The sequence below is a fragment of the Canis lupus genome, chromosome 3 (assembly GCF_011100685.1).
Source record: "Canis lupus familiaris isolate Mischka breed German Shepherd chromosome 3, alternate assembly UU_Cfam_GSD_1.0, whole genome shotgun sequence".
Lineage (NCBI taxonomy): Eukaryota > Metazoa > Chordata > Mammalia > Carnivora > Canidae > Canis > Canis lupus.
The window spans coordinates 54,452,900-54,475,169 of NC_049224.1; the positions used below are offsets into that span (position 1 = coordinate 54,452,900).

The window sequence follows — 22,270 nt, forward strand, 5'->3', positions numbered from 1 at the left end:
CTTTGGGTCCTGGGATCGAGCCCCTTGTCAGGCTCCCTGCTCAGTGGGAAGTGTGCTTCTTCCTCTGCCTCTGCCCGTCCCCTGCTCATGCACTCTCTCAAATAAAATCTTAAAAAACAAAACAAAACAAAACCTCTTCGTAGGTATGGTATGGGGATTTGTGTGTGCTATTTTACTTTTGCAGTTTTAGGAAGTAGAACCCTCCCCTACAAATTCTGTGACTAGAATAATCCACATAACAATTAAGTAATATATAATACTGTAAATAATATATAACAAGAGTTAAAAAAAAAAAACAGGACATAAAATTCAGCAATATAAAAGCCGATAAATTTAACACCCATAATGTGGAAGTTATGCACTATGCATTTATCTATTATAGTTATCAAATACACCATCATATTTCCCATTCTTGCAAGAGATATTTGAAATTCAACACTTAGGGTATTTTCACAGAAATCATACTTCCAGCAATCTCAAGAAAATACACAAGTAATCATTGAAGCAAAAATGTGTCTCAGAGCTAAAAATTGCATTTGGCTTAAATTTTCAACTCCTCTTATCTCAAGACCTCAAACTAAGAGGCTTATCAATCTATGACCACAACTCTCCTGCTCTTAATTCACAAAAGATGAAGCAATTAGAAGCTGGGTATTAGAGATGGATACCCTCACAGCAGCTAGAAATAAAACAGATAGTGCTGGAAAAATTGAAGCATGTTCAGAATATCTGCTGTAATTATGGCCCAATAAAGTCACTGACAGTCCCAGTGATCTTAAATGATAATAACAAAACGAAAAATCCTTAATAGTCTAATAATATCAAGACAAGTTTCATTTAAAAAAATCTGTTAAATCTTTTAAAAATTTGACACACGGGCACCTGCCTGACTCAGTTGCAAGAGTGAGCGCTTCTTGATCTTTGGGGTCATTGAGTTCAAGTTCCATGTTGGGTATAAAGATTACTTAAGTAAATAAAACTTTTTATTTTTTTAAAGATTTATTTATTTATTTGTTTGTTTGTTTATGATAGACATAGAGAGAGAGAGAGAGAGAGAGAGAGGCAGAGATACAGGAGGAAGGAGAAGCAGGCTCCATGTCGGGAGCCCAACGTGGGACTTGACCCCAGGATTTCAGGATCGCACCGTAGGCCAAAGGCAGGTGCTTAAACCGCTGAGCCACCAAGGGATCCCAAATAAAACTTTTTAAAAAGTGCACATGCACACACGCTCTCGCTCTCAAATAAATAAGTAAAATCTTTTAAAAGTAAAGAATAAAACTATAAAAGCCTTCCAACAAGGAAAAACTCCAATCTAAAAGGGCATTCACTGGTGAATTTTACCAAGCATTTAATAAAACAGAATCATAACAATTCTATGCCAAATCTTCCAGAAAATTGCAGAAGAGGAATGTCAAGTAATCTAACATATATGTAATTGGATTGATCAGGAAGAAGGGAAGACAGGAAAAAACTAAGAAATAATGGCTAATTTTTTTTTTCAAATTTGATTGAGACTATAAGCTCATATATCCAAGAACCAGAGCAAATCCCAAACAAAAGAAACTTGAAAAAAACTACAACAAAATTCAACATAATTATCAAACTGCTTAAAATCAATGATACAGAGAAAACTGTAAAACCAGTCAGATTAAGAAAAAAAAAAAAAGGACATTATGTAAAGAGAAACCAAGATTATAGCAGATTTCTCTTTGAAAACAACACTTGGGCAGCCCCAGTGGCGCAGTGGTTTAGCACCGCCTGCAGCCCGGGGTGTGATCCTGGAGACCTGGGAACAAGTCCCATGTCAGGCTCCCTGCATGGAGTCTGCTTCTCCCTCTGCCTATGTCTCTCCCTACCCCCTCTGACCCCTCTGAATAAATAAATAAATCTTAAAAAAAAAAAAAGAAAAAAAGAAAACAACACTTGCCAGAAGACACTGAAACAACATCTTAAAAGAACTAAAAGAAAAGCTATCAATATAAAATTCTATATCTGAGAAATTTCTTTCAAAAATGAAGGCAAAATAAAACCTTTTCAACACACAAAAATTAAAGTAATTCATCATGAGCAGCCTTACATTACAAAACAACTTTTTAAAAAGTCCTCCAGGCAAAAAAAAAAAAAAAGTCCTCCAGGCAAAAAGAAAATACCAAATAAAATCTAGATCTACACAAAGGAGTAAGAGCACTGGAAACAGCAGATGTCAGTAAATAATATGCTTTTTCCTTAAAAAAATTTTTTTATCGATAATTGACTATTTAAAGCAAAAATAGGAGCGCTGGGTGGTGCAGTGGGTTGGGCATCCAACTCTTGGTTTTGGTTTAAGTTGTGGTCTCAGGGTTCAGCCTCTCTTGGGATTCTCTTTCCCTCTCCTTCTGTCCCTCCCCAGCTCACCCATGCACTCTTTCTCAAACAGATAAATCTTAAAAAAAGAAAAAAAGCAAAATAACAATAAGGTATTGTGGCAACATGTACAGAAGTAAAATATACAACAGCACAAAGGCCAGAGGAGGGGAAACAAATAAATTAACTATAATGCTCTCATAGTATACATGAAGTCATATAGGTTGAAGATAGCCAAAATAGCACACACAAATCCCCATACCATACTTACGAAGTTAAAACAAAACAAAACAAAACAAAACAAAACAAAACAAAACAAAACGCATGATGGGGTGCCTGGGTGGCGCAGTCAATTAAGCATCTGACTCTTGGTTTGGGTGCAGGCTGTGAGATGGAGCCCTGCATGTGGCCCTGCTTGGGACTCTCTCTGCCCAACCATCCCCCTAGAATTTATGCAACTAATAACTTCAAAACACAGGAAGCAGGGCATCTGGGTGGCTCAGGTGGTTACAAGTCTGCCTTCTGCTGCTCAGGTCATGATCCCAGGGTCCTGGGATTCAGTTCAGCATAGGGGTCCCGGCTCAGCAGGGAGTTTGCTTCTCCTTCTCCCTCTGCCTCTCCCCCTACTTGCATGCGCTTGTGTGCGCTCTCTCTCAGATAAATAAATAAAGTCTTTAAAAAAAAGGAGTGCCTGGATGGCTGAGTCCATTAAGTTCCCTCCCGATAAGGTCATGGTCAGGGTCGTGGGATCGAGTCCCGTGTCAGGCTCCCCACTCAGCTCCTGGAGTCTGCCTGTCCCTCTCTCTCTGTTCCTCCCTCCACTCCCGCTCTTTCTCATTCTCAAATAAATGAATAAATAAAATCTTTTTTTAAATTAAAAAAATTTTTTTTAAAAAACCACAGGAAACAAATACTGACAGAACTGTAAAGAGAAACAGACAAATCCACAGTTATAGTTAGAAATTTCCAAACCTCTCTACCAGTAATCGATACAGCAAGAAGACAGAAAATCATTAAGGATAGAGAAAATTTGAGTATCACTTCCAACCAATTTGACCTAATTGATATTTACCCAACAACAGTAGATACACATTCCTTTTAAGTATATATAAAACATTTACCAAGTCTTAATAAATAGAAAAGGAGGGGCACCTGAGTAGCTCAGTCAGTCTGGTGTCTGCCTTCGGCTCACACTGATTGGGGTCCTGGGATGGACCCCTGGGCCTAGGGCTCCCTGCTCAGCGGGGAGTCTGCTTCTCCCTCTCCTTTTGCCCCTTCACTCTTACTCTCTTCTCTCACTTGCACTCTCTCCCTCAAATAAATAACAAAAGCTTTTTAAATAAATAAATAAAAAGGATTTGAATTATGCCAAGTGTTTTCTCCAATCACTATAGAATGAAAATAGAAATCAGTAATGGAAAGCTATCTGAAAAATCCCAGTGTTTAGAAATCAAGCAACAGACTTCTAAATAATCTATGGTAAAAGAAGAACTCACAAGAGTAGTAGAAAGTATTTTTACCTGAACAAAAATGAAAATACATCAAAATCTGTGGGATGCACCTAACATGCTAAACAGAAGGAATTTTATAACAATAAAGGCCTATATTAAGAAAAATAGGAAAGTCTCATATGTTGCATTTTTGTTTACACTCAATTCAAAATATTTTGTAATTTCTCTTGTGATTCTCCTTTGACCCATGGTTATTTAGAAATTGTTTAATTTCCCTACAAAAAAAGAGAAACAGTTTAATTTCCAAATATTTGTAAATTTCCTAAATGAGACTTCTACCTTAAAACACTAGAAAAAGCAAATGAAACCCAATGTAACTCACTGAAAGTAAATATTAAAAATAAGAGGAGAAATAAATGAAACAAGACAGGAAAATAGTAAGGAAAAACAAACCAAAAGTTGGCTCTTCAAGATCAACTAGCCAGACTAATCAGGGAAAAAAGAGAGAGAAAAGATATGAATTATTAGTATCAGAAAGGAATGAGAGAGATGACCAACATCACAAGAATAATATATATTCCTTTGGTTAACAATATAAACATTAATAGGAACATTAAGCAAGTATTATGAATACCTTTATGCTAATATATTTCCAATGCTTTGAAAGACAAGTTATCAAGGCTCACTGAAGAATCAGATACCTTGGATGGATTAATATCTATTAAAGAAATTGAATTTATGATTTAAAAACTTTCCTATAAAGAAAAACTTCAGGCTTAAACGGCATTCACTGGTGAATTCTACCAAGCACTTAAAAAATCATAACAATTTTACATCAACTTTTTCAGAAAATCACAGAAGAGAGAATACTTCCCAATTCATTCCATGAAGCCAGCATTATCAAACCAGACTAAAGATGTTAAAACTACAGAACACATCATGGATATTGATAAAATAATTATGTGCAACATTTTAGCAAATCAGATCCAACAATATATACTGCATAACCAAGTAGGATTTATTCCAAGATAAGAAGTTAGAGACTTCAATATCCCTTTCTCAAGTTGATAAAATGACACAGAAAATCAGCAAGGATATAGAAAACTTGAATACCACCAACCAAATATCTAGAGAACACTCCACCCAACACAACAGAATATACATCCTTTTCAAACACACATGAAACATTCTCCAGAAATCAAGGCCTTGGCAAATAAAAAAGAGCCTCAAATTTTAAGACTGTAATCATATAAACTATGTTCTCCATCCACAATGCAATTATATTAGAAATCAGCATTGAAAAGAAATTTAGGAAAATCCACAGATATTTGGAAATTAAACAACATTTTTCTAGATAATCCGTGGGTGAAAAAGAAATCACAAGGGAAATCATAAAATATGTTGAGAACTGAATGTAAACAAAAACACAACATCTTAAAATTTACAGAATGTAGCTAAAGCACTGCTTGAAGGGAAATGTGTAGCTTTAAATACATATATTAGAAAAGATCTTAAATCAATAACCCAAGATTCCACTTTAAGAAACTAGAAAAATAGCAAACTAAATAAAGCAACCAGGGAAGGAAATATACTTTAGAGCATAAATCAGCAAAATAGAAAACAATAAACAATAGAGAAAAAAAAATCAATAGAAGTCAAATTCATAGACATGGAAAGCAGAAGGGTGGTTGTCAGGGGGCAGGGTGACGGGAGAGTGGGTAGTTTTTTATGGGTGCAGAGTTTTAATTTTGCAAGATGAAGAGTCCTGGAGATGGGTTGTACAACAATGTTAATGTACTTGACACTACTGAACTCTACACTTAAAAACTGGTTAAGAGGGGATCCCTGTGTGGCTCAGCGGTTTGGAGCGTGCCTTCAGCCCAGGGTGTGATCCTGGAGACCCGGATCGAGTCCCGCATCGGGACTCCCGCATCGGGCTTCCTGCATGGAGTCTGCTTCTCCCCTCCCTCTGCCTGTGTCTCTGCCTTTGTCTCTGCCTCTCTATGTCTCTCATAAATAAATAAAATCTTAAAAAAAAAAACAAAACTGGTTAAAACAATAAATTTTATGTGTATTTTACTACAATTTAAAAAATCATGCTAAATGAAAGTAGCCAGCTGCAAAAGACTACATTTTGTATGATTCCATTTATATAAACTACACAGCTAAGGCAAATCCTAAGAGACAGAAAGCAGATTAGCAGATGCCCGGGGCTGGGAATGGGAACAGGCATCAACTGTAAAAGTACACAAAGGATCTTTCTGGGATGATGGAAATGTTCTAAAACTGGATTGTAGTGATGGTTGCACGACTCTACTATAAATTTACTGAAAAACATGAATTACACACTTAAGATGGGTGAATTTTATGAATTATATGTCAATAAAGCTTTTTTTTTTTTAAGACACACACACACACACACAAAATAGAAGCAAATAGAGTAGGAAAGGCCTGAGTGAAAGAAGTCTTTTAAATTGACCTGAAATCCAGAAGAAAATATAGGTAAATGTGACTATCAAGATAAAAAAGCAAACAACCACCAAAAAGTCCCACAACCATGCATGGTGAATCATACTGTAAGTCAAAAGATGACAAATTCTGAGAAAATATTTACCATATGCAGAAACAGTCTAACCTTCCTACAAGCAACACTGAGAAATCAGTAAGAAAATAATCCATTAAGGAAAACAAGCAATGGATTATGAACTGCTAGTTCATGGAAAATGAAGTAAAAATGACTCTAAAACCATATGAAAATACGCTCAACCAAACTCCGAATAAGGGGAGGTAAGTAAAAGTAAAAATATCCTGAGGTACCATTCTTCACTTACTAGGATGACAGAAACTTAAAGTCTGAAAATATACCATGCTGGTAAAGCTATAGGAAAAAGTCACTTTCACTTTTTAAATTTTTGAACACTGTAAATATATCTACTTAAACTAGTCATTACAAAGGGAGGGGGGCAAGGGTGAGCCCACAAACTTATTTCCACTACACCTTGTCTTTCTGAGGCACTTGGCACTAGATTAACTTGCTTGTAACTCACTCATCTTTGTCCTTTTCTCTTCCCATCCTGCATGAAATCTTTTCTCTTCATGGCTTCAGTTACAACATATATGCTGATGACACCCAAATCTCTACTTTCATATCATACCACATATATCCCCTAGGTAAATATATTCAGTGACTTACTGACAATTACCCCAATGTTACACACACCTTAAATTCAGCAGGTTCAAAGCTGAACTCAATCCTTTCCTTCGGATCTCTTCTTCTTTCCACACTCTCTAGCACAGTAACTGGTACGATCATCTGCTGAAGGCCTCTGGATTTTACCTCCCCAACATTTCTCACATTTAGCCCATGGGCTTTAACTATGGCTACTGCTTTATCAGGTTACGTCTCTTCTCATCAGGACTATTAAAATAATCTGACAGTTCTACCTCTATACTTGCATCCATGTAACTCATCTGCCTATACATTACTTTTATAAGGTGAAAATGAAATTATTGTATTGTCTGCTCCAAATTTTTTTTCAACTATTTATAAAGTCTGAACTCCTTAGTATACAAGGCCTTCTGTGATTTGGCCCCTGCTACCTTCTCCAACCTTATTTCTTGCTACAAGTGATAGTCCCAGTTCGTAACCTTAAACATAATCTAACATATAATGCAATATATCACAGTTCCCTAACAAAGCTACTACCTGTAGTTTAATCAGAACTAAAAGGACATAATCTTTTTTTTTTTTTTAAGTAGGCTCCATGCCCAGTATGGAGGCCAATGTGGGGCACAAATTCATGACCCTGAGATCAAGACCTGAGCTGAGATCAAGAGTCTGGATGCTCAAATGGCTGAGACACCCAGGCACTCCAGTATACATTCTTAATAACTCAATGATGAAAATGAGACTAATAATAAGTCTTAGTGAGGCAATCATCAGCTTCTAGCAACACCAACTTAAAAAGACTCATTCCATGTTTTTCTGACAAGTTCCTATCTCTGAGGACCCCTGCAGCAAAAGGAATGAGACCACAGGTTTGATTCTGGTAATAGGGCCTACTTGAGAGCTATATCAAATCCAGAGCTTTCTTTCATAATCTGGTCTATGGGGACCTTGATGGCCCTCCATTCCAGAGTAAACTTGTTTGTTATATTGATGATATCTTGCTGACTGGACTTGGTAGTTGAACCTCATAACTTAGACTCCTTGGTAAAATACACATGTGGCCAGAGTGTGGGGGAAAGAAATCCCACAAAAACTCCCCTCCCAATGAAAATTCTTGGGGTCCAACAGTCCTACTAATATAACCCTTCTAAGATGAAGGATAAGTTGTTGCATCTGGTTCCTGCTACCACTATGAAACTTAAAGCCTTGTGGGCCTCTTTGGATTTGGGAGGCAACATATACCTCATTTGGGTGAGCTACTCCAACCTTTTATCTAGCAAACCCATTTTGAGCCAGTTTTGAGGAGAGCTCCACAACAGGTCCAAGCTGCCATGAAAGCTGTTCTAGCACTTGGGCCATCTGACCCAGAAGATCCCATGGTGACTGAAGCATTTTTGACAGATAGGGAGCCTCTGGCCATTATCCATAGGTGAATAGACAGCACAGATCTTTGGATTAGGGGCAAAGCTATGCTATGCTCTGAAGAACTATTGAGTTAATAGTTTCTAGCTTGTTACTGAGTTCTCGTAGAGACCAAACACTTGACCATGGGTCACCAAATTACCACGTGACCTGAACTCCTTGGCTTGAAATGGATGTTACCAGGTACACCAAATCATAAAGTTGGGCATTCACATAGTACTCCACCCTCAAGTGGGAACGGTCTATACAAGACTGGGCTTGAGCAGGTCCTAAGACACAAGTAAAATGTATGAGCAAGTGACTCAGACACTCATGAAATTATTGGCTCCTGCTCACATATTGCTTCATCTCCTTCATCTTACACCTATTGCCTCATGGGGAGATCCCTTTGACCAACTGATTAAGGAAGACTTTGGGCCTTGTTTTTAGGTGTTTTGTTTTTTTTTTTAAGATTTTATTCATTTGTTCATGAGAGACACAGAGAGAGAGAGAGAGGAGAGAGGAGAGAGAGAGAGAGAGAGGCAGAGACATAGGCAGAGGGAGAAGCAGACTTCATGCAAGGAGCCCAACGTGGGACTCGATCCCAGGACTCCAGGATCATGCCCTGGGCTGAAGGCACGCGCCAAACTGCTGAGCCACCCAGGGATCCCCATTTTTAGGTGGTTCTACATGAACCATCTAGCACCAACTGCAAATGGACAGCAAAGCACCACATTCCCATTCAGGGTTGATCTTGAGAGACTTTGATAAGGGAACTCCCCAAAATGGTCAGAACTTTGAGTGATGTAACAGTCATTCACTTTGCCTGGAAGGCGAGATGGCCACAGGTATGGATTTACACTGATTCAAGAATGATTAGCAGTTTGGCTGGACAGCCAAGGACTTGGAAGGGACATAATTGGAAAGCTGTAGACCAGAGGCTTGGGGAAGAGGTATGCTGAATGAGCTTTCCAAGTAGGTATTTAGAACGTAAAGATATCTGTGTTCCATATAAACGTTCACCAAAGAATTACCCCAGCAGAGGAGTATCTTGATACTTAGATAAAATTTCCTATTCTTTGGATATCGGCCTCTTTCCCTAGCTACCCTTGTCTTGCCCAATGGACTCATGATCTCAGTAGCTGTAGCAGCCAAGCTGAAGGTTAGCAACATAGATTTTTACTCATCAATTCGGTTCTAGCCAAAGATGAGTACCTAGCCTGCCAACTATAAAAAAATCGACAATGAAACCATTCCTGATACTGGTTCATTTCCATCGTGAGAGGAGCAGTAATTTCTCCCTACTAGAATATATTCCAGATATGGATCTGTCTTCCTTGTCCTTGATATTTCTGTCAAAACCACCATCCATGAACTTACAGAATGCCTTATTTTCTCATCATGGTATTCCATACAACATTGGCTGTGATCAGGGAACTTTTTTTATGGATAATTAAAGCTTAGCAATGGGTATTTGGATCATGAACCAACTGGTCTTACTATGTCTCCCATTATCTTGAAGCGGCGGGCCGGAAAGAATAGCGGAACAGCAGGCTAGTTACCAATCTACTGTCTCTGAGCTCCAAATCCATCCTTGTGTTACCCAAACAAATTCTCCTTTTCCAGCCACCTCAATGATATTAAGTTTTATTAATAAAAGGCATGGGAGGGCCACTACAAAGTGATGAAGGGGCTTCTCTTCCCAGTTCCATGTTTTTATTTCACACAGTAGCAAATGGATCAGTGTGAGGGTCTGGTAGTGCTCACTTCAGTGACCATCACAGCCTGGCTCCTGCCCACATGATCTCTGGCAAGTTTCTCAGCTCCCAACAGGCCATTGCTATGGACCAGCTCCAGCTCCAGCACACTGCCATGCAAAAGTCACTGCTATGGCAGATTACGTATTCCTGGAACCATACTCTCTCCAAAGAGGTCTGAATTTCAGGCTTGGGAAGGGGGTTGGAAAAAGGTATTTTCTATTATCTTTCCTTGTTTACTCTCATCCTAGAGGGTAGTAGCAGTTTTCTGCATATGCTATTTCTGAACCCCTTATGAGTGCTCTTTTACCCATTTTTAGTAGTTAAGCATCTTTTGCTAGTTAACAGGTTTTTTTTTTTTTTTAAGATTTTATTTATCTATTCATGAGAGACACATAGAGAAGCAGAAACATAGGCAAAGGGAGAAGCAGGCTCCCTACAAGGAGCCCAATATGGGACTCAATCCCAGGGCCTGGGGATCAGGACTTGACCCAAAGGAAGACGCTCAACCACTGAGCCTCCCACGTGCCCCTAGTTAACAGTTTATTTATATTAAACTTTTCCCTCTTCAATTACTGGTATGGCTTCCATCTTCTGAGTGATACGGACGGCCTTTTGAGGATAGTTATAGCATCAGTTAGGCACCAGTAATACTTTTGGGGGTGGAGGGACACTTGGGTGGCTCAGCGGTTGAGCACCTGCCTTTGACCCAGGGCATGATCCTGGAGTCCCAGGATTGGGTTCCACATTGGGCTCCCTGCGTGGAACCTGCTTCTCCCTCTGCCTATGTCTCTGCCTCTCTCTCTCTCTGTTTGTGTGTGTCTCTCATGAATAAATAAATAAAATCTTTAAAAAAATTACTTTTGGGGTGGGGATAATAATATTTAATGCCTTCCAGTATGTAGTATATGCTCTGAATCAGCAATGAATATATGGGATTATTTCTTGTATAGGTAGGATTCACCAGTCTGGAATTAAAGGGTGAGAATGGCAGTCACCCCTCTCACTATTACCCCTAATAATCTGCTAGTGAAATTTCTGCTTTCTATTCTAACAACTTTGGATCGATGCTGCTGGCTTAGAAGTTTTCATTCCCAAAGGAGATATCCTTCCACCAGGGGGACACAATGGTTCCATTAAACTGAAGTTAAGACTACTATGGGCTCCGGTGAACCAAAAATTAACCCTATTCTTTAATAGGGGGTTATTTATTGGCAAAGGTGACTGATTTCAGAAAAAAACAGGGTTATTTCTAACATAATGAGGGAAATGAGTATAACTGGACTACAGAGAATTCTCTGAGGCCTCTCAGTGCTCTCATACCCTGTGATAGAAGTTAGTGAAAAATGAAACAATCCAATTCAGGCAGGACTACTCTGGACATTAACCCTTTAGTAATGAAGGTCTGGGTCGCTCCACCAGGCAAGAAACTATGATCAACTTAGGTTCTTGCTGAAAGCAGAAGAAATATGGAATGGTTAATGGAAGAAAGAATACAGCTCTAACACATGACCAATTACAGAAACAAAGGATAGCTATATATTAGACAAAAGCATAATTTTGCCTTTAATTTGGTTTGAAAAATTAGAGGAAGCGTGTATAGTTGCCGAGTTGACAAAGGGTAGACTACAGCAGTTTTGTACTTTGCCAACTTGGCTAAGCTAGAACTAAGTGTCCCCAAGTCCCCCTCTCTGTAGGGTTCTGGGTTAAAGTTGGCCAAAAAAGGAAATGTGCCCAAGACCTGGAAGGTGAAAGGGAAGCAGCTGCTACTATGTTGAAGGTCACTGTGATTAGAGGTGGTGAGCAATAGCCATGAAGGGTCTGGCTATAACCCGGTGTGCCCTTGCTTTCTCCTGCCCATACCTAGCTCTTCTGGCTGAGTAACAGAACCTAGTAGTAGCAACAGCCATCCACAGACTTCATCTACTCTCCTTTGGTGTGGTCCCACTCCACCAACCAGACACAGAATCCAGCCCCAGATGCCATGGCAAGCTTGGATCTGCTCACCCATAACAGTGCTTCAGAAGAGCTGGTTAATGACATTTCTCTGATCCTCCATCTCTCAGTTTTAGGCTGTTCTCCAGCTTCTCTCACAATTGTATAAGATCCAATTCCTACAATAAATCCTTAATTCTACAATATTCATAGTGGTTCTGCTAAACTCTGACCGATAAACTATGTTTTTCAGATAAAGCTGTCTCTGTGTACAACGTATACTTAGATACCACACCTCATCTCGTTCCTTGAAGTCAGAAAAGACAACTCGTTCTCTTGAAGTCAGAAAAGACAACTCTACAACAATTTCTGTATAAGTAGAGCTCATCTTTATTGTTGTAGGCTTGTGCCATTTGGCCATGGGAATGAATAATCATACATGTTCATGGAGAGAATATTTTGAAAAAGAACCCCCCCAAAACTAAGAAATATGAAGTATTTAGGAACTACTGCAGATAAATGCCTTAATCCTTATTATGGTGCTGTATTCTAGAGTTTGCTCAAACTTACACAGAACAAAGAATGATTTCTGGATGCTTGAGAATATGCTCATGGAGGTTAAGGTGTAGTTTATAATAAAATTTTACTTGTGATTTCCTTGTTTATATATTGGAGACTGATGTTAGTATTTCTACACTGAAACTTGGCAATTAATTACTGAATGCAGACATCCTGTCTGTAACATTTTCCAGGTCCTAAACAAGAATATTAGTTTTCAAAAATCTGGACATATCTGTCCTCTGTGCTGTACATACCCATTTGTTTGTAAATTAGCCCAAATATTCAAAGGCCCTTAAAAGCAATGTTTTTTTAATTTCCTAGCCTTTACATAGGATAAGATTTGTAAACTGATTCTGAAAAGCTTAAGAACTCAGTACTACAATTTTAGCTTTTACAAATCGAACCTTATTCTTTAAGAGATTTTACTTATTTATTTGACAGAGATACACACACAAGCAGGGGGAGCATCAGGCAGAAGGAGAAGCAGGCTCCCTGCAGAGCAGGACCCTGAGATCATGATCTGAGCCAAAGGCAGATGCTTAACTGACTGAGCCACCCATGCACCCAAACATTTTTTGAAATGAAAGATAACTCTAAATACAGGCTTTTCTGAACACACGGGTCACTACAATGGGCATCAAAAAACTAACCTATAACTGGGAGTGCCTGGCTGGCTCAGTCAGGAGAGCATGTGACTCTTGATCTTGGGGTTTTAAGTTAGAGCTCCACATCGAGAGTAGAGATTACTTAAAAATAAAACTTTAAAAACAAAACAAAACAAACAGAAACTAACCTATAACTAGTGGTGTGCTGGAGTCAATTTGCTAAATTTTCAGGAGTTTTGCAAGCTGGTTGTTAAACAATGTTATTAAAAATTAGTACAATTACATTTAAAACAAAGGTAATAAATAACCTAAACTCATCAGTTCCTATTTTACTACAATTTATCATCATCTATGCTCAAGGATTTTTTTCTATTTTATCTATAAGGTGGAAATTAAAGTTGCACATTACCACCTCTCTTCCTAATGCTATATTCCATGATGTCATGTTAGTAGTGTGAAATCAGCCATGTTGGGTGTATTTGTACCACAGAAATAGGCAAACTAGATCAATCAGGGCTTTTGGGGTTAAAAAAGCCTCAGGAAAACAGTGAATCGGATATTCCAGTAAAGGAGCCATACTCCAAAGGGGAAAAGACAAATAAAATAGTATAAGGGCTAAAAGGACTGTAGAGATCACCTAATATCCTAGGATAGTCCACAAAGACTCAGAAAGAATACAAGGGGAGTTCTAAAGACAGTTAAGCACATGATCTTTGAATAGAACAATGCTCACAGAGACAGTGACATGAGATAATTAAAGTAAACTGAGACAAGACTGAAATAGTGAGAAATGGCAGACTGTAAAATGACTGGGACTTACTACAAATGCCATTCTAAAGGTATGGACCATTACCTCTAATGTAATAAGGAGCTACTGAAGGTTTGAAGGCAGGAAAGAGGACTTTAATCTGGCAACAATGCATAGAATTCAGTAAACGTAGTTAAACACTTTATTTTTGGAAACCATGAGGCTGACCAAAGAAATTGCATTACATATAATCAACAAAAGTCTTGAGTTTGGTGTTAAAAAATCAACTGAAACTCAAAGCTCCATAGAATACAAGCTCTGTGATTCCATGTATATAGAATGCAAGTCCGTCTATACTGACAAAAAGTAAATCAGTGGTTGCCAGGTGTCAGAGAAGAGATGAGCTACAAAGGAGCACAAGGGCTCTTGTAGGTGATAGAAATGTTGTTACCTTAAAAAAAATTAATTATTAGAGAGAGAGAGAGAGAGAGAGAATGCCCATATGTGTACATGAGTGGGGGTTAGGGGTAGAGGGAGAAGCAGACTCCCCACTGAGCAGGGAGCCTGATGCAGGGCTGGATCCCAGGACTCTGAGATCATGACCTGAGTCAAAGGCAGACATTTAACCTACTGAGCCACTCACGTGCCCCAAAATGTGCTGCTATCTTGAGATGGGTGCATAGAACTATGGAAACTTATTAGATGGTACACTTTAAATGGATGAAGCTCATTGTACTCAAGTATTCCCCTTCAACTTGATAAGAAAAAAGAATTACAACTCAAACAACTTAATCAGACATTTGATGTTATTTCAGCATAAATGGCAAAGTTATGCAAATAACAGCAGTTTTATTTATTTATTTTTTAAATTTTTATTCATTTATGATAGTCACAGAGAGAGAGAGAGAGAGAGAGAGAGGCAGAGACATAGGCAGAGGGAGAAGCGGGCTCCATGCACCGGGAGCCCAATGTGGGATTCGATCCCGGGTCTCCAGGATCGCGCCCTGGGCCAAAGGCAGGTGCTAAACCACTGTGCCACCCAGGGATCCCCCATAACAGCAGTTTTAGAAGAGCAGAACCAAACTTCTAGTTTCCTTCTTTCCTCTGATCAGCCCTCAGTATCTACAGTCACTGCCAATTCTTTTCCCCAGATGTCATGTACAGGTAAAATCTCATTTCATAACTTTCCCTCATCCCATGGCCATGCTACCTAATTCCTCCCGTCCGTTCCTAGCAACCTCTGGAAGGTTGCTCATTTTCTTCACCTGTATCATGGGAGTAACATTACCTACCTCATAGGTATTTAAAATAATTTACACACACAAGAGCTCAAAGTAGTTATTATTTGTCTTAGTCGTTTTCTACACTTATGCTGAGGCCGAGTCTGTCTCATTTATCTCTGCATTTCCCTCACTGTACCTAACATAAGTTACAATGAATAGTACGCCCAAAATAAGTATTTCTTCAGAGAAATGTCTGTAGCACCCAGAAATTCAGATATGAAGAAGACAACATCATACAAGTAAGAATCTGAAGTGTAACCATAAAGACACAAACGTTTCGTGCCATTTGAAAAGAATGATCAGTTATGACTGAAGAATTACGAAACGCGTCTAAGAGGTGACATTGAGCTAGGCCAAGTCTGAAGGAAAAGTGCACATCCACCTCCCTGCACGGTAATTGTAAATACTGTAAAATACAAGGCCAAGAGAAACATCTTCAATAGTGACATGTTAAATCATTAACGGTGAAATACTATAAACAGGCCCAAGGAGGCAAGCAACACTAGGCTCTCCACACACCCACTTCATGCGGAGGAGCTACCTTTTCTAATGACCGAATAATTACAACAGTGTTCCAGTACCATCTGGCATGTGGTCTACAAGTTCACGATGGAGTAAGGTTTAAGGACCAAATCCCAGGATCGGAATTTCAAGATCCCTGTGCCACTAACACTGGGCAGGAAATCCGAGGGCTCCGAGGACTGCCACCTTCCCGCTAAGCGGACTCGGGGGGAAGTATGACTACTGTTCCAAGTCTGAACTCGGAGGTGGTCCCGGGAAAGGCACTGCGGCCTGCGGGGGCCCAGCTGCACTCAAAGGGTTGCTGTGGGCTGGGAGCGGCACAGCGGCTTCCATGGGGCCTACACTCGCCTTCCCGAGCATCCCAGAAGCCAGGGTAGCACTAATCTGCTAAACCGAGTCGCCGGAATCGGTCTGAGGTCGCCGCGATGGCAGAACACGCGAGTCTGCCGCCACCCCGAGTCTCAAAGGCTAAGCAACCCCAAGTCCCGCTGAGAAAGCGCCCTGCGGTTTCCATTTGCCCTCCTGCCTCGTGAGGAGGACTGGAAGGTGAAGAGCCGGCTTTCCGCAGCGGCCCTGGCAGGCCCGGACGCAGCCAGGGGCCGCACGGAGGGGGCGGACAAAGAGATCTCGGGCCACACGCTCCACAAAGCCGGGGAACAACGCGGGCGTCAAGCCCTCGCCCAGGCGGCCGCAGGTCCGCCGGGCCCCGCCGCCGCGACGTCAAAGGGTGCCCGGGGGCCCCAGGAGGCAGGGCGCGGCCAACCTCACCTGCCGCTTGTTCATTCGCCGCACATCGTCCAAAAAATCTAGAGACAGCATGGCGCGGCCGGTGAAGGAGGACACGGGCAGCGGAGAGGGCGCGAAAGGACCGGCGGGCGGAACGGCTGGCGGACCGGCCGGGCTCGCACTGGACAGGACCCCGCCTCGCCCGCACTTCCGCTTCCGGGGCGGGAACCGGCGCTCCCGCCCCGCCCCCACCCCGTCCCCTGCGTCGCTGCGGAGGGCCGACAAAGGGACTCGCGACTCTCCTAATCAGGTCTCCCGGACTCGTCTCGCTGGGGGAGGGTACTCCCACGCCGGGCCTCGCCTGCCGAGAACCTGCCGGAGCCCCGGGTCCGGGTCCCGGCCCGGCCCTCGGCCCCCGGCGGAGGCGGTGACCCGGCTTCTCCCGGAGGCCGCCCTGCCACCTCCGGGAGGCGGGCCCTCGTGCGCGGCCGACCAATCGGAAACCAGTGTCAGGCGTCCCCGGCGGCTGCAGCAGGTCCGCGGTCGGGGTGTGGCGTTGGGTGTGTGGCCTGGCTTGGCTTCCCGGGCTGGGGCTGGTGTCCCGCGCTCCGGGAAGTGGCGCTCAGGTGGTTTCGTTAAGGGCTTTAGGGGTAAAGGTGGGGGATAAGAGAGCCGTTCGAAGCACTACCCGAGCTTCCCCGGACTTTCAGGGGCTCTGGGTGGAGGAGAGAACAAACCAAAGGCTGCTAGGGTGTGATGAGACCACCAGGGGTGCGGGGTGTCAGGAAGTCCCTGGGGCACCGAGCGTGACCTCGCTAAGGGCATCTGCCTCCTGCTTTTGTTACCTTGGGCGCCTGGATGCGACCCTCTTCTCGCTGCCCCTGACTCTGTTGCAAACAGCCTTTGCCTTGACTTACTAAAGCTGCTCATATGCACCTAGGACAAGAAGGACCAGATGTGATCTCTTACTATTATTTCCATCTTCTTCGAAATAGGAAGCATCTCACATTTGGGGGGAAGGATCTACCAAAACTTTGTGCCCAACTTTGCAATTCTTTACATGGAAAATGAACTCAAAGGGCACCTGGGTGGCTCAGTGGTTGAGCGTCTGCCTTTGGCTCAGGTCGTGATCCCGAGGTCCTGGGATTGAGCCCAGCATCAGGCTCCCCGCAGGGAGCCTGCTTCTCCCATTGCCTGTGTCTCGCCTCTGTGTCTCTCAAGAATAAATACATAAAATCTTTAAGAAAGAAAAGAAAATGATCTCAAAATAAAAAAAAATATTTTGGAGGATGGCTATAATGAAAAAGATAATAAGTTTGGGGGAGGATAGAAGCCTCTAGGCTTCTGGTGGGAATGTGAAATGGGACAGCCATTTTGGAAAGTGGACTGGTAGTTCCTCAAAAGGTTAAACATAGAGCTATTATATTAACCATATTAACCAGCAATTCTCCATATTAACCAGCAATTCTCAGGGCTAGGTATATGTCCAAAAGAATTGAAAGCTTTATGGCCACACAAAAACTTGTAGGTGAATGTTTGTGTCAGTGTTTTCCATAAAAGCCGAAATGGACAAATAACCCGACTGTGCATTAACTGATGAAAGGATAAGCAAAATGCAGTATGGCTGTACAATGGTATATGATTTGTCAATTAAAATTAAGAGAAATGCATAACATAGATTGAACCTTGGTAACATTAAGCTTAGTGAAAAAAAGTCAGTCATAAAAGATCACATAATGTATGATTCCATTTATATAAAATGTCCAGGATAGGCAAATTGATAGAGATAGAATGAAGTGGTTGCCTAGGCCTGGAAGGGTTGGGAGAAATGGAGAGTGACTGCTACTGATTATAGGGGTTTCTTTTAAGGGGTGTTGAAAATAATGTTCTAAAATTGAGGTGATAATTGTACTACTTTGTGAATATACTAAAAAGCACTGAATTGTACACTTTATTTTTTTTAAGATTTTATTTATTCGTGAGAGACACAGAGGCATAGACATAGGCAGAGGGAGAAGCAGGCTCCCTGTGGGGACCCCGATCCAATACTGGATTCCAGGACCCCAGGATCATGCCCTGAGCTAAAGGCAGTTGCTCAACACTGAGCCACCCAGGTGCCCTGAATTGTACACTTTAAATCGGTGAACTGTATAGTATACAACTTATATCACAATAAGCTGTCATGAAAAAGAAAAAGAAGGAAAAAGGGGCGCCTGGGTGGCTCAGTTGGTTGAGTTGACCTTTGGCTCAGGTCATGATCCCGGGGTCCTGGGATGGAGCCCCATGGCAGGTTCTCTGCTGAGCAGGGAGCCTGCTTCTCCGTCTCCTTCTGGGCTCCCCCTGCTTTTCCTCTCTCAAATAAATACTAAAAAAAAATTTTTTTTTTTTTAAAGAAAAGAGGGCAGTCCAGGTGGCTCAGCAGTTTAGCACCACCTTCAGCCTGTGCTGTGATCCTAGAGACCCAGTATCGAGTCCTGAGTCAGGCTCCCTGCATGGAATGGAGCCTGCTTCTCCCTCTGCCTGTGTCTCTGCCTCTCTCTCTGTGTCTCTCATGAATAAGTGAATAAAATCTTTAAAAAAGAAAGAAAAAAGAAAAGAAAGAAAAAACATTGATGTCTTGTTCACTGTTAAATTTCCAGTGGTGAACACACAACTTGGCATATATTAGGTACCCAATAAATATTTGTTGAATTTAAAATGTGTGTATGTGTATATGTGTGGTGATCTCCAATTGCTGCCCATAGGCACCTCATACTGAGTTGAAAAATGAATTCCTGATTTTTCCAAATGAGGAAGGCCTGTGGAGGAAAATACACATAAACTCCATGAGGGCAGGGACCATGTCCATCCCTCTGTCCCCAGCTCTCATAATAGTGCCAAACTTATAGCAAACACTCAATAAGTATTTGTTAATAAATGTTGACTGTGGATTCTAACCTAAATTCTGGCTGATAGAGTGTTTGGCCTATGCTTGCTAATGTTAAATTCAAATCTAAAGATGAGGTTCCATAACCATTTAGATAGGTATGAGCCTCAGTCAGTCTTCATATTGTGAAGAAAAGAGCCCTAAGAGAGGCATGAAGTTCCGGGGGCTTCAGATGTAGCAAGAGTCAAGTAGTTGGGGATGTTCAAAGAGGCTTCAGAAGGCAGAGAACATGTGATATACAGGTAAAATTTATTTGATATGTGGATCAAGTTGGCAGGTGAAAAGGATATCAATGGAGAGAATTGTAGCAATAAAAGTATAGGGGCAGAAAACTGGAAAAGATATTTGGGAAATCCAATTTGATTCTCCAACTTTGCCCATAGCTTAAGGAACAGGGCTAGTTGGGTCTGTAGGTGTTCTTTTGTCACTGAGGAAATTTGAGGAAGCCTAAGATGTCATTTGTTGGATTTACATAATTTCTCCTTATGGCCACATTCAGGTACTGCTCTACATCTGTAATTTTATATGCCCATAAGCCAGTTTCTAATAGTTACTTCTTTCTTATTCCTCTGTATATTTTAAATTATACAAATAATACATGAGCACATTCTTATCATGAAAGATTAAAACAAGACAAGCAATCCAGAGCTTCTAGGTATATACCTAAAAGAATTGAAAGCAGCGTCTTAGGGGCATCTGGCTGGCTCAGAAGAGCAAGCAAACTCTTGATCTCAGGGTCATGAATTTGAACCCTGTGTTGAGTGTAGATATTACTTAAGTAAATACTTAAAAAAATAAAAAGGATGGTCTTAAGGAAATAATTGCACATCCATGTTCATAGCAGGGTTATTCACAATATCCAAAAGGTGGAAGTAACCGAACTGTCCATCAATGAATGAATGAAAAGGAACACCTGGGTGGCTCAGTGGTTGAGCATTTATCTTTGGCTCAGGGCGTGATCCTGGAGTCCCAGGATCAAGTCCCACATCGGGCTCCCTGCATGAAGCCTGCTTCTCCCTCTGCCTGTGTCTCTGCCTCTCTCTGTGTCTCTCATGAATAAATAAATAAATCTTTTTTAAAAAAAATGAATGAACAAAATGTGACAGAAACCATGGAATAGTATTCAATCTTCAAAAGAAATGAACTTTTTAAGGAAGATTTTATTTTACTTATTAAAAAGAGAGCACAAGCAGGGGGAGGGGCAGAGGGAGAGGGAGGAGCAGACTCCCCACTGAACAGGGAGCATGATGTAGGGCTGGATCCCAGGACCCCAAGATCAGGACCTGAGCTGAAGACAGACACTTAACTGACCGAACCACCCAGGCGCCCCAAGAAATGAAGTTCTGATAAATGCTACTACATGAACGAACCTTGAAGATGTTATACTAAGTGAAATAAGCCAGATACAAAAGGTCAAATAATGTAAGGGCACCACTCATATGAGATACCGAGAATAGTCAAATTCATAGAGACAGGAAGTAGAATAGTACTGGGGGTTTGAGAAGAAGAAAATGGGAAGTTCTTGTTTAATTGGTATAGAGCTTCAGCTTTTCCAGATGATAGAGTTCTGGAGATGGGTTGCACAACAATGTGAATATACTTAACACCACAGAACTCAGCACTGAAAGACAGTTAAGATAGGAACAGTCTCTGTTTTGTTGTCCTGCCCACCGCTTCCCTGCAGTGTATTCAGTAAGCTATTTCCTTTTTTTTTTTTTAAAGATAGTTAAGATGGTAAGTTTTGTTTGTGTTATGTGTGTGTGACCACAATTTGAAATAAAAAAGATGGGCATATAGAGAGTAGAATATGAAAGTTCCCATTGTTCTCTTAGTCTCTCCCCTCCTTGGGCTGTACACCTCTTTTAACAGTTTTTTCTCCTAATGCTTTCTTCCTATGTACTTAAAATTTACACTCACTTTTTTAAAAAATATTTTATTTATTTATTTATTTATTTATTTATTTATTTATTTATTTGAAATAGAGCACAAGCAGTGGGGCAGGGGAAGGGGAGGGAGAAACAGGCTTCCTGTGGAGCAGGGAGCCCAATGTGGGGCTCAATCCTAGGACCCTGGGATCATGACTTGAGCCAAAGGCAGATGCTTAACTGACTCACTTTTTTATGTAAGTGGAGTCACACTGTACATTTCCTGTCAGTTTTTGCTCTTCATTCATATACCTTTTTCCATTCCAGTAAGTCCTCTGGTCACATGACTATAATTTTTCTCCCAGTCTATCACCCTTCTTCCAACACATGATCTCTGGACCGGTGACCTCTCAAGTTGTCTACAGGCTATTTTATTAGAGTCAGAAGCTTTATTCACACCTACTTCACAAATTTTAGATTTCAGATTAAATATGATTTTCTCAGAAATCATGTTATACCCTTAATAGTCATTTTGCTCATAAGGTGTTGGTTATGTTGGCTCTATATTTTATCTCAGCTGAAGTTTAATTAGTAGGGTGTAGTTAATCTAAACTAATGTGTTGTTTTACTATATGTGTTATTGTTTGTATGTTCAATGTGAAATTTCATTTGTTACATTTTATCTTAGATTCACAAAAATAGATCAATAATTCAATTAGTTAGTTGAAAGTTAATTAAATCAGGATGCTGAATATGTTCTTTTCTTTTTTCTTTCTTTTTTTTTTTTTTTTTTTGCTGAATATTTTCAAACTTAGAAAAAAAAGTTGCAAGGGAACATTGGCCAGGAGTCCAGCACAGATAACAATAGAGTATGACTCTGACTGTGCTGAGGCGGGGCAATCCACAAGCATGATGAATTATGAGAGCAGCTGAAAAAGAAAAGGCCTAATATGAAATACAATGAGCCTCTAGGACATA

General features: G+C 40.8%; 2 protein-coding genes across 2 annotated transcripts in view; one reads left to right on the forward strand and one right to left on the reverse strand.

Annotated features, from left to right (window-relative positions):
* The window catches only part of SEC11A (SEC11 homolog A, signal peptidase complex subunit), a 39,543-nt gene extending 22,911 nt beyond the window's left edge, over positions 1–16,632 (reverse strand). The window contains exon 1 of the mRNA NM_001003313.1: positions 16,544–16,632. Coding sequence (NP_001003313.1) covers positions 16,544–16,594 — 51 coding nt within the window. The 5' untranslated portion in view covers positions 16,595–16,632. The remainder of the gene's footprint in view (positions 1–16,543) is intronic.
* Positions 16,633–16,749: 117 nt separating this feature from the next.
* The window catches only part of ZNF592 (zinc finger protein 592), a 77,899-nt gene continuing 72,378 nt past the window's right edge, over positions 16,750–22,270 (forward strand). The window contains exon 1 of the mRNA XM_038532911.1: positions 16,750–17,036. The gene's annotated coding sequence lies outside the window, so the exon portion shown is untranslated. The remainder of the gene's footprint in view (positions 17,037–22,270) is intronic.